At 40.7% G+C, this 12,297-nt stretch overlaps 1 protein-coding gene across 7 annotated transcripts in view; it reads right to left on the reverse strand.

Moving 5' to 3' along the window:
* Nucleotides 1–3,945: 3,945 nt before the first annotated feature.
* Nucleotides 3,946–12,297, reverse strand: part of LOC18430450 (uncharacterized) — a 37,847-nt gene continuing 29,495 nt past the window's right edge. For all 7 annotated transcript variants that reach the window (XM_011623694.3, XM_020665064.2, XM_020665061.2 and 4 more), the window contains one exon: nucleotides 3,946–6,070. In XM_011623694.3, the coding sequence (XP_011621996.1) occupies nucleotides 4,082–5,914 (1,833 nt within the window). In that variant the 5' untranslated portion in view covers nucleotides 5,915–6,070 and the 3' untranslated portion in view covers nucleotides 3,946–4,081. The remainder of the gene's footprint in view (nucleotides 6,071–12,297) is intronic.

Below are 12,297 nucleotides of genomic sequence, written 5' to 3' on the forward strand. Positions count from 1 at the left end.
ACAACACCCTATATATATATATATATATATATATATATATATATATATATATATATATACATATATATATATAGGATTAGCCCACAAACTCATATGAACATATGAACCCAACGTTCCAGATTTAATCTGGGCCGATCTGACAATCACAGACGTCCGGTAGTGTTTGAATTTTTTTTTTGTCTACAAATCCAAATCACTTGAAATTTTAGATGTGTGTTAATAAAAAATAGATGAATCTTCGAAAAATATCAAAAAACTATTTTACATGAAATAAATTGACCAAAATACCCCCAAAACTTTCGGGGGGTATTTTGATCATTTTATTTTCATGAATAAATTTTTTTATATTTTTATTAGGTGCGCTTTAATGAGAAGAACACACACATAAAATTTCAAGTGATTTGGAATTGTAAAAAAATAAAATAAAATTTAAGTACTACCGGACATCTGTGATCGTCAGATCGACCTAGATTGGGCTCATATGTTTATATGAGCTAGTAGGCTAATCCCATCTTTTTTCTATAATATATATATATATATATATATATATATATATATATATATATGAGCAATGATTTAATGCAATGGTTGTATCATAGTATATTACAACGACACTTCTAGAAAATTATGTTTGTAGTATTTATATGACCCCAAATTTTGCACACACACTCTCTTTGTTTCAATAATAAATCCCAAAAAAAAAGTTCAATTTGAACCTTAAATATGGTCAAAATGATTCCCCACCAAAAACGAATTTAGACAATTCATTTTGTGAATTTCAAGATCTTAGCCTTTATAAACTCAAAATCATTTTCTTCTTTTTTAATATTGTTCATCTAATGATAATAAAGCCTTCCAAAAAAATTGGAAATGCAAAAAATCCTTCTAAGGCCTAGATCTAAGCATCTCACCAAAATGAACGGTCTATGTTAATTGGGCTAAAAAAATACTTTTTAAATTACGTTTTCAAAATTTTCTCTTTTTGTAATTGTTCATTAGAATAAAAAGAGTGTATATTTCAAAATTTGGCTCAACCAAATGGCCATAAGATGGGTTTTTAAGGTTGTTGCATCATAATACTATGCAACAGTTGCATGAAATCATTGCTCTATATATATATATATATAAGCGAAGTACTAGAGTGTTTCATCCCGTCACGGACATGCTATGTCCATGATGGTTTGCCTAAAAACCGCCATGGACCTACGGGAGCCGTGGCGGTCTCTTTATTTTTTTACTTCAAATTTGTGTGAAAAAAATCCCATCACGGACTTGCTATGTCCGTGACGAACCACCACAGACATGCTAAGTCCTTGACAATCTTTAATCCATGCCATTCGAAAAAATCGGACGGCGCTGAGCCTATAGGCGAAAATACTGTTTATTTTTTCCCATAGGCATTTTGTACTCTCTCTCTCTCCATATATATATATATATATATATATATATAAAATATTAAAATTAAAACACTATCAGATATTTGTGACATTGTGATAAACTTTGAACAGTGATAAAGCCGTGGGTGAAGTACGGTAGAACTTCACCTATAGGCATTTTGTAGTGTTTTCCTATATACATAGATAGAGAGAGTTTGTGTGTGTTTAAAAAAAAAAAAAACTCCAAATGGTTTTTGTCCAATTTGGGCGCTTAATTACAATTAGAAATCAATTTAAATTTGAAAATCAAACACCTCTTGTGCTCAAATCACAGCTAGCCAAATGACAAGTTCGTGCAAAACTGCATTTTGGCTTGAAAATCTAATGGCGCCCAAGGATTGTATATTTTCTAGCTTCATCTTTATTTCTTTTCAAGACTTCATGGCTATAGCATTATTACTATGCTTGCGGTTTCTGTTTTTTTTTTTTGTAATACCCATGAGAGGTTTTTGTTCTTTTTTTTTTTTTCTGCCAATAAAGGTCGTCTTGAGTGTTTTGGCGTTTCTTGAATTTTTATTTTTATTTTTATTTTGACAATAAAGGTTGTCTAGAGAGTTTTTTTTTGTTTTACAAAGTGCAATGATCTTTATTGATTACGGAAAGTACCACGAAGGCAAAATAACAATACGATCAACGCGAATCCCATTCTCTAGAAAGTTTTGGCGTTTATTGGAAAATCTTTTTTTTATAATAGAGGTTCTCTAGAGTGTTTTGGCGTTTTTTAGAAATTCCTTTTTTTTGTTTTCACAATACAGGTTCTCTAGAGGGTTTTGGCATTTCTTGGAAAATCTTTTTATTCTGTAGAGTATTTTGGCACTACTTTGGAAAATCTTTTCTTTTTGACAATAGAGGTTCTCTATAATGTTTTGGGGTTTATCGGAAAATCTCTTTTTTTTTACAATAGCGGTTCTCTAGAGTGTTTTGGCGTTTCTTGAAAAATATTTTCTCTTTTTAATTTTTTTTTGACAATTTTTACCCTTGAGCCTTTCCGGTTTCACCACATCTCTCTTTGGGATTATATACTACAAGATCATTTATCTTTGTTACAAGAAGATCACAATTACTCCTAGCAATTAGATGTCAAATTGGATCGTTTGGGCTGTGTCATGGAATTTGAAAAAAAAATTAAACTTTGGGTCTAATCAATGATACACTCACTACCATCCATTTTGAAGTTTGACATACAACAATGATTATGACATCCTTGTACTAAAAATATAGTCTCTTTGTATACTTTACTTTTACTGTGTAGTTTTCTTTTTTCTTACAAGTAGAACTTGTAAAACTTAGATACATGACAATGACGAGGTCAAAACTTCCAATCTTGGGTGATTCTTTTATTGACTTGTGTTGCCATGATGCCCTATGGTGACCGTACATGGTCCATTCTAATGAGGCCTAAATCAACAAATTCAAATTTGGGAGGAATGATTTACCCGACCCCAAATTAAGATACGGCTCAAGTGATGATGATGAATCATGTTATGATATGCATGCTTGATTTTGGTATAAGCATCTCCTATATCATTGGTAGTACCAAAATAATAATAATAATAATAACAACAACAACACTAAAGTACTGGCAATATGCTGGGTCTTCTCACTTGCTCTTCATCTGAATTTTGACGAAGGTCTTGAGGAAAGGCATATCAATTTCGCTCTTCTAAACTAAAGAGAATTATTATATATCATGAAGTTTCTCCTAACAATAAGATCCTTTTAAGTTTTATAATGATTTTTTTCAAAGCTTTGTTTGCAGTTTGCCTGCTTCCACCAAGCAATTAATTCCCTTGGGGATAATAGGGAGAAGTAAACTTGTGTGCAATGCTTACACAAATTGCCCCCCTTTTTATTCTTGAATTTGGTCCCATCGCTAGAGAAAATGACTTTCAAGATGTCAAACCTATACACGATATTATTCTTGGTGAACTTGGTCACATGCTGCCAAGCTATATCAATGAATGAGTTAGGTGTGGCATATTTGTTGAAGTATCCATTAATAATTCAGGCTCAGATACCCAAACTCATTATTTAACATTATATGTGCTTCTTTTAAGTTCCTAACCCTAAAAATGGAGATGTAATATAATTATGAAAATGTTTGATGGGGTGGTAGTCCTATAAAAATAAGTAAAGCATCACCTCAAAACTTGCCAAAAATAGTTGTTTTGGTGTTGGAAAACCTTCAAATCGAACATATCAATCTTGATATGACGAAAAAGATAAATTTAAATGTGAAAACTGTTTAAAAGGAAAGATGCATAAAAAACCATTCCCAAAGCGTTTAAGGGCTGAAAGTATTTTACACAGTCCACACCGTATTTGTGGAAGATTAAATGCTAAAACCTTTAAAGGACACGAATATTTTGCTACTTTCATTGATGATTATTCACAATATACATATACATATTTGATTTCTCATAAATGTGAAGCTTTAGAAAAATTTAAAGAAAGTAAGCTGGAGATAAAAAATCAACTAGTTAGGAAGATTAAAATTTTGAAAGTGATATAGGTGGAGAATATACTTTATTTGAGTTTGAAAATTTTTGTAAGGAACATGGAATTATTAAACAATACACGCTCCCTTATACACCTCAACAGAATGGTATGGCTGAAAGAAAAAATAGAACTTGAACTAGAGATGGTTAAACCCCACAAACTCTGTTTCTCATATCCAATATAATCTGATTGGCATCGGCTACCACATTTCCCGTAGAACCCTTACGCTTGACAAGCTTCCTGGGGTCATTGCACACCTTTAGCAAATCACACATTCCTTGAGCTTTCTCTAATATAGACTTCTTCACATCCCCACCTTTATAACTATTAGGCAGCTTCTTAGAATGAGGAACAGAATCCATCATCTCAGTTAATCTTCGAGCCCTTTCAACCAATCCCAACCTTCTCACCTCATCCACTAGCATTTGAAATGTCAGATACTGAGGCACAATTCCCTTGTTAATCATCCCTTCAAACTCTTCGCAAGCTTCTTCTAATTTACCCAAATTGCAAAGCAAATGAACAAGCATAGAGGAAGTCGCAAGGTCTGAATCATATCCTTTCGAATGCATATCCTCAATAACTTGCAGAGTCATTTCCAGCCTACCCTTTTCACATAACATCTTTATGAGCAGCTGGTAGCTCAGTCGGTCTAGCGAATACCCTGATTTGATCAATTTCGTATAGAGATTCATACCCTCATCGATCTTTCCTGCTCGAGAGAAGAACTTGAAGAAATAATTGTAGGTAGTAGGCGTCGGTAAACAACCCCTTCCGATCATCATCTTAAGCACCTTGCTAGCCCCCACCATATCCCCATGCTTGGAAAAGCCTTTCACCAAAGAATTATATGTCGAGATGGTGGGGGTCAAGCCAAGAGTGAAGATCCTATCTGTCATAGCCATGGCATCTCCATGCCTTCCGGCCTCTCCCAAGGCATCCACAATCGGGTTATAAGTTATAACATTGGGCTCAATCCCTCGAAACTTCATATCTTCAAGCAACTCAAGTGCCCTCTCAACCCTACGCATTCTACAGTACCCTTCAATTAGTGTTCCATAAGTTACCACACTTGCTGGGACATTGCGAACCTGCATATCTTCCCATAGCCTTTCGGCCTTTCGAAGGTTTCTCAATCGAAACCAGCCATGGAGAAGGATGTTATAAGTGGAGGCCAACGCCAGTTTGGATTTTCTCGCTTCGAAGTAGCGCGCAGCCTCTCGAACCTGCCCTTCCTTGCAAAGGGCATCCAAGATATTATTCAAAGAATCAGGGGTCAAGGTTAGGCCAAAATGGGGTATGAGATCTAGAGTTCTCAGTGCAGCTTGGGGCAGTCCAGCACGAGCATAGCGTCTCAGTAGGATGGTGAATGTCTGAGCATTCACTAGAGGCTTTAACGAATCAATCAATAACCAAGCAGAATCAAATTCTCGCATTCTACCAAAAAGATTAACCATGGAGTTGAGAACTGCGGTGGTGTGTGAATAGTTGGGCTGCTTTTGAGCCCAAACAAAAAGGGCATAGGCAGAGTTGGAGGAGAATATGCAGTTCTGGAAGACTCTGTTAATGAGATCGGGGGAGATTTTGAGTTGAAGCTCGTCTAAGGAGGATTGTATTTGGGTTTCATCAGAACAACATTGCATTAAGATTTTAGTGATGATGGTAGAATCCGTTTGTAGCGCCTCCTCATCAAGTGATAGAAGCTCTTCTGGGGGGTGAGTCTGCACATGTGTAGGTTGCGATGGTTTGGAACTGCTGGGATTTTTGGGTATTTGAGAATGGGGCCATTTCATGAGAGGGTTTCCTTCGAGGAAGAGCCATGACGAGTGAGAAAAGAGCCTCAAAGAAAGGAGAAGCACACGGTTTCTGCAAGAAAATGAAACTGCCCTGGGCTTTCCAACACAGAGAAGAGTTTTTAGGCCCTTCCTGAACATTAATGCATGGAGTCTCTCTATCCCTGGAATTCTGCAATTGTTCATACAGGAGGGCAAACAAGAAGAAATTCACCACAGTATCCACAACTTCAAACTATTGGAAAGGGAACAGGTCTTTTGTGAGGAAAAACATTGCAGCAAGAATCTATGATCTGCCCCCTTATGAATTCAGTATTCCTATATCGTGGCCGGCTCCATTACCTGCATAATATTCCAAGATATATTTTATCACCCAATATTCCGACAAAATAACAGCAGACCAATCAAGACAGAAATCAGAGAAAAAAGAATTTGATATAACACTAGTATGTTACAATGAGTCCATAATAAGATTAGACCCTTTCTTGGACTTTATTGTTTTTTCCATATCCATAATCGAGATAATCAATCAGAGGTTTTTTAAGCATTAGAACAACCTTTTCTAGTAAGTTTTTGTGGTTAGTTGCTAGGTTTAAGATCTTGCATCCCAAAAATTTTGAGTATACTTTTAGGTTTTCACCAAGTGAGTGAATGGGCAGAGATGGGCAGAATATATACTCCTGCTGGGCATATAAACTTGTGGCATAAAATATTTATATTATTCAATTAGATCCATGGAATCCATGAAAATTTACATCTAAAGTTGTTTTTAATGAACTTTCTGTGAGCAGAGAGTGCAACAAGTTAATATCTCTATTTATTAGCTAATAATTATTACTTCATTATAGCATATGAATAAGAATGAAGAATAAGTAAATCTTCAGCCAAACAAAAGTCATAGCTACAAGAATCGATAGGCAAGACGTTTCGTTTTCATTCCACTTGGGAGGTCCATGTTCTTACGACAGTAGGTTCCATATAGATAATTGCTGAAAACTACCAAAGAGTTGGAAAAAAAATTGATAAAATGCTCTAAATGCCTGCTCCATGCATTTGCATTCAGACAAACTTTGGCAGGGAAGGTCTACAATGAAACTGATAATTTTAAGCTAAGTCACAATTACTCCTGATTTTAGGATTTTGTGAAATGTGAAATGATGCACTCTGGCAATCTGAATTTACATCCGACTACGAGGTATTTGTGATGTGAATAGAAAAGAATGAACCTGTTGTACATAGTCCCGTTTGGGTGCACTCCTGTAAGATTTTCATGCTCTAACATTTCAATATCCTAATTGAAGCAAGTATATGGTGCTGAAACACATAATAATATGACATTAATATTCATTGTATAAATAAAATATCATCATCATCATAGCCTTTTTTCAATTAATTGGGGTCGGCTACACAAATCTTGTTCGGCCATTCTACTCTATTAAAAGGCATATCCTCAGTGAGGCCATAAGTCTTCATATCTTTTTGGACTACTTCCAACCACATCTTTTTGGGCCTACCCTTTGCCCCTTTCAATCCTTCCAATCCGTGAAGAAAGTGCAGGAAATTGAACAGCGTCATGCCTCACTTGAATGGCCAAATCATGTTGCTCGCAAGCCTGATCAATGCGAGACAAATTTCATAGAGTGCGTAAGGTCTCGGGCTATCTCTGACCCAAACCACATACATGATGAACGATCGGATTCCGCACACGAAGCCGACGAAGTGACTGCAAATCTCGTCGTCGAAATTCCAAATTCCGGCCAAAACTCCAAAGATGCAAAACCTTCGTTTGGGCACGAAATCTAGCTGCGTCTTTTGCCTCACAGTCGTGACGGCATGCTCAATGTGATCCAGTGAAGAAATCACAAAAAAATATCAAGGACCGAGCACATTATCGATCCAAAGTTTCAAGATTCAACCAAATTTCAAGACACATGATCGTGCCCTAAAAACACGATCCATGGCTCAAAGATGGTATCAAATCGATCAGCATGCCGAGCCCTACAAGAAAACAATCATCTTTCAATCAAACGGGTATCAGAACGACCCCGAATCATCCATGCAAGATCATGCAAGTACTAGGGCAACACAAGGATTGCTCTGAAATTTCACAAATTGTTAGGAAGGGGCAAATATGTCATTTTGCACCCTATTCTTAATTTATTTTAATTCAATTTAATCTTAATTTCCAGCAATTAGTGTTACTTTTGATCATCCACCCATGTTTGCAGCAAAGTCTATATATACACGTATCATCATTGTACGTGAAAGAGGACTCAACCCTTTGCAAAAGAGAGTTTTTATTGAATAAAGTTTCTCTTTCTTCTCATTGTTGGGTCAAATTTGGAGAGAGAGTAAAGTGAGAGAAACTTTTGGACTAGCACCCCTAGGCTCAAGGTAAATCTTCTTTCTTTTTTCTTTACTTCTTCTCTCTCTTCCTCTCCTTCCTCTTCTCTATCTGAGCTCCCCTCAGAGGCCATGCACGGTAGTGGCAGTGCTATGCATGCCTCTTCTGTGGTCCCACAGGTCCCGCATGGCGATGATAGTGTCATGCGCGAGCCTCTTTCTCCTTTTGTTCATCCATCTCTATTTCCCAACGAGGCTTGCAGATGGCGTCGCTCATCGTCGTCCGCAGACGTATCCTCGACGCCTCAGTGAAGAGTGTAGACGGCGAAACTCATTGTCGCCCGTAAGGGTCTTCCCTTGTTGCGCACCTATCGAAGATTGCGATGCCTATTGCCACCTACGAGAGGTCTCGACAACATCTATCGTCGTCCGCGAGCTTCCTTTGCATGCGCAGTGCCTATCGCCGTCTACGAGCTTCCTTTGCGTACGCGGTGCCTATCGCCATCTGTGAGCCTCCTTTGTGCATTCGGTGCTCATCGTCGTTCCTCCTGCATCCCACCTCTATTGTCGTGCGCCTCATGAGGACTATCGTCGCGTGTTTTGTAAATGGCTATCGTCGTGCGCCCCATGAGAGGCTATCGCCAACCGCGCAGGGCCGCACTGCCTTCTTGTTTGCCAATGGCAATGCCTAACGCCGTCCATAGTCCCCTACTCCTCAAGCCGTGAGCAGTAGTGTCTAGCACCGTCCTAAGGCCGTGACACTGCTACTCCACGGTCGTAGGTGGCAACGCCTAGTGCCATTGGGACCATATCTCTCCATCGGCTCGTGCCTTCTCTTTATTCTCTCCTATTCTCACTTGATTGAGGGTTGACGTAGCCTAGCACCGCCATATCGGCCTCGGTTTTGAGTAGTATTGTCATCGTGCTGGTCCTGAGTACCATATCTGTCTTTCTACCACTTCGAGTCTGTCACTGTCAGCTTATCAAGCTAGTCTCATCCCTTTATCAAGTTTTCTTCTCTCTTTGACCTTTGTTCGAACCTTCTACTTCATCGCTCTAACCCCTCACATTCCTAGCCACATGAATGTGCGTTGCCCTAAGACAAGGGTGGGCCCTTCGACCTACTTGTCTTGCAAATTAACCATAGTAGTGTTGTACAAAAAACCAAGGAGATTACAGGTCAAGGGAGGCAATTCCGATCCAGTTAAAGCAGCTGGGAGGCTTTCCATCATGGTCTAAGAGGGTGCCCATGCGAGTCAACCTGAGTAAGTCACGAACCCAGGTGAGGTTGTTCCCCACCTCACATCCAAAATTCCTCTCTCACTAGTTGGATACCTGCCCTTGATCTTAAACAAGGTTCCCAAGAGAGCGATCTCAAGTCCCGAGTTTTCCAAACTAGAGACATTGTCACTTGATCACCTAGATCCGGGGAGGCGAGATCGAGGAACCTGACCACTCTTAAGTATTTATGATGCCCTTCTACTGTCTAGAGACTATTGTATGGCCCTTGTGCAAGCTCTTTCCAACCCAGAGGTGTACGAGACTGAAGTGGAGCCTATCGAGGTTGAGCCATCCTAAGTGGGTGCTTAGCAATCTCCTTTTTTGAAGATGAGCTTCTGTTAGAAGGCAAATTTCACAATCGCCCCCTATTTGTGAATGAACTACACCGCCTGCCCTATCAACCGGATCACGCTGGATGGAGGATCGACAGTCAACCTAATCCCAAGAAGGATCCTCACCCGATTGGGATTAGGGTCTGATGACCTCACTCCTACCCACATCACCGTGCAAGGATTCACCCAATCAAGAGAAAAGCCGGCTGGGACAGTTCGTCTTCACCTCAAGATCCCTCAATGATTACGCTCAGTTCCATGTAATCGACACCGATACATCTTACAATGTCTCCTCGACCGCCCTTGGCTTCATGATCAAGGGATGGTTCCTTCCACGCTTCACCAATACTTGAAGTAGAGCCGAGATGGGGGACAGCATACGTTCTATGCTAACAAGAGACCGTTCCCTGTAGCCGAGACTCACTATGCTGATGCTAAGTACTATTTCACAAACCTTCCAACATCAGAAAAGTCAAAGGATGATGATTGGAAGCTTGTGAGAGAGATAGGACCCTTGTCTCACGATGATGTTGAAGATCTGGGGTGAATGATCACGGACATGTTCAAGGAAGAGGAAAGAGAAGGCAAGATCCTCCCTTTAACTCTTATATACCCAAGTATACCTTGCCACCTCTCTGAGGTCATGTTGTCATCCCCCAAAGAAGAAGCTTCCCCCTCTACTTCTAATTCGCTAGAACAAAATGGCAAGCTAGAAGCAACTCTTGAGACTGAGGAAGCCCTAGAGGTAGACCTTCCAGCACCGACGGTCACCTATACGTCGGACCAACAAAAGGTCCTGCACGTCCCCATCGCTCTTTTACAAGCAGAATTGGCACACCAACCTCTAAGGAAGGTACTCCAAATTTCATCCTCCTTGAACAAGGGGATCACTAGCAACCATGAGAGGCTCTTACACCTCTCAAAGGCTTCCGAAGAGGCACAGGTGGACAAGAGTCAGCCCTCTGGCTCTCGAGAACAAGACACCATGGCAGAATTGAGAAGTGAGGTTCGTAGCCTCCAAAATTTGTTGGAGGTTATGCGTGTTGCTTCAAAACACTTAAAGGGGTTCGTCCCTGAGACTCAAACCTAAGACAAGCTCAAGAGCAGTGCACCTCAAATCGAAGCCAAGGCTCCCCCAGATTAGAGTATCTAGAACAAATAGGCTCATCAAATCATGAGAACCATAAATTATGAGCCCCTGTCGAATCAAATGCTAAGGGTGAGGAAGCAACTGCTCCCCCATTTGAGGTCATTGAGGCAACAGCAAGTTGTCATAAGGCAATGTAAGGAGTGGGATATTCTTTTTCGTCTCACACTAACAAGGGGCAAAAGCAGTAAAATAGGAAAAGAAAGAAGAGCAAAAGACATGTTGCACGCAGAAAAAGAAATGAGTTGTTCCATTCATAAATCAAGTGGGCATTACAAGCTCCTTTCTTCACAAAAAGAAGAAATGAAAAGGAAAAGAGAAAGAAGGCATCGTCAGAATTAATCAATTGCTTCAATGATCTTCCCCCTGCATGTTAGAGCCGATACCTTCGCTCACTCGATGTCGCCTCATGCTTCATCAAGGTGGTCACTTCTCCCAGAGAATACTCGAGGGCCAAACTATTATCAACAAGCACCTTGTCCTTCGCTTCCCAAGCTGCAATCTCCGTCTCCAGCTTGTCAAGTTCTGCGTCAGCTCTAATAACTTTGCCCTCAGAGCCATCACTTTGCGGTGGCGGGTGACGGCCTCCTCAGCAAGGTTCGATCTCTAGGAGAATGCAACATCCATTTGCTGTGATTGAGTGTTTGCCAGTTCGCGGTAGCGTAAAAGTGAAGACTCGAAAGGGGGTAGCCGCAAGCTCTCCAGCCGCTGTGCAGTTGCTTCTTTGCGCAAGGCCGTTGCCCTCCATCCCTCCAGCTCATTGGCAACACTGTCAAAGTAAGGAAGGACTTCGGCCGCATTCCCTAAGGCGATCCCCCTCAATTGTAGGATCGATGTTCCAAGCTCTTCAAGGGAAAGCTCCTTCCGCTTCTGGAGGCCCATTCGAAGCACCTTAAAAATGACGCCTGACAGCCCACTGAAAGTGGGCCTGGGCAATACAATAAGAGCTACCACAGCGGGAGGACCCCCAATTGCAGCCAAGGCCTCAAGCTCCCCAGATTCAAGGACAACCTCAAGCTGCCCTGGTACCTTAGGAACAACTCTCTCACTCAGATCCCCTGCCATGACCACTTTGAGCTCAACCCTTTCGTGCTCAGGTGCTGTAGCTTCCCCCTCTATAACCTCCGCAGCCTTAGCCGGGGCAAAGCTGACCTCCTCGACTGGAGCTACTACTTCAGTGTCAGGCTGCACCACGGTAGCCTCCCCTTCAAGACCAGTCCCTTCTCCCTTCTCCCTCTCTTTTTGTACTGCCATCTCCACCTCGATAGGTTCGACACCTTCTCCCTCACCTTCTTCGCCCTTGTCTTCCATGGCGACCACTTCAACTACAGGCTCTCCCACAGGGCCTGCCTCCTCTACAGTCAGCGATGCCGTCTCTGGGCCCTCAAAGTCTGACCCTTAAGGATGTCCTGCCTCTGCATTCCCTACAGCTACATCACCTGGGGGAGCAACTTCTTGCTGCTCGG

The sequence above is a fragment of the Amborella trichopoda genome, chromosome 3, assembly GCF_054954075.1.
Source record: "Amborella trichopoda isolate Santa Cruz 75 chromosome 3, AtrichopodaSantaCruz75HAP2 v2.0, whole genome shotgun sequence".
Taxonomy (NCBI): Eukaryota; Viridiplantae; Streptophyta; class Magnoliopsida; order Amborellales; family Amborellaceae; genus Amborella; species Amborella trichopoda.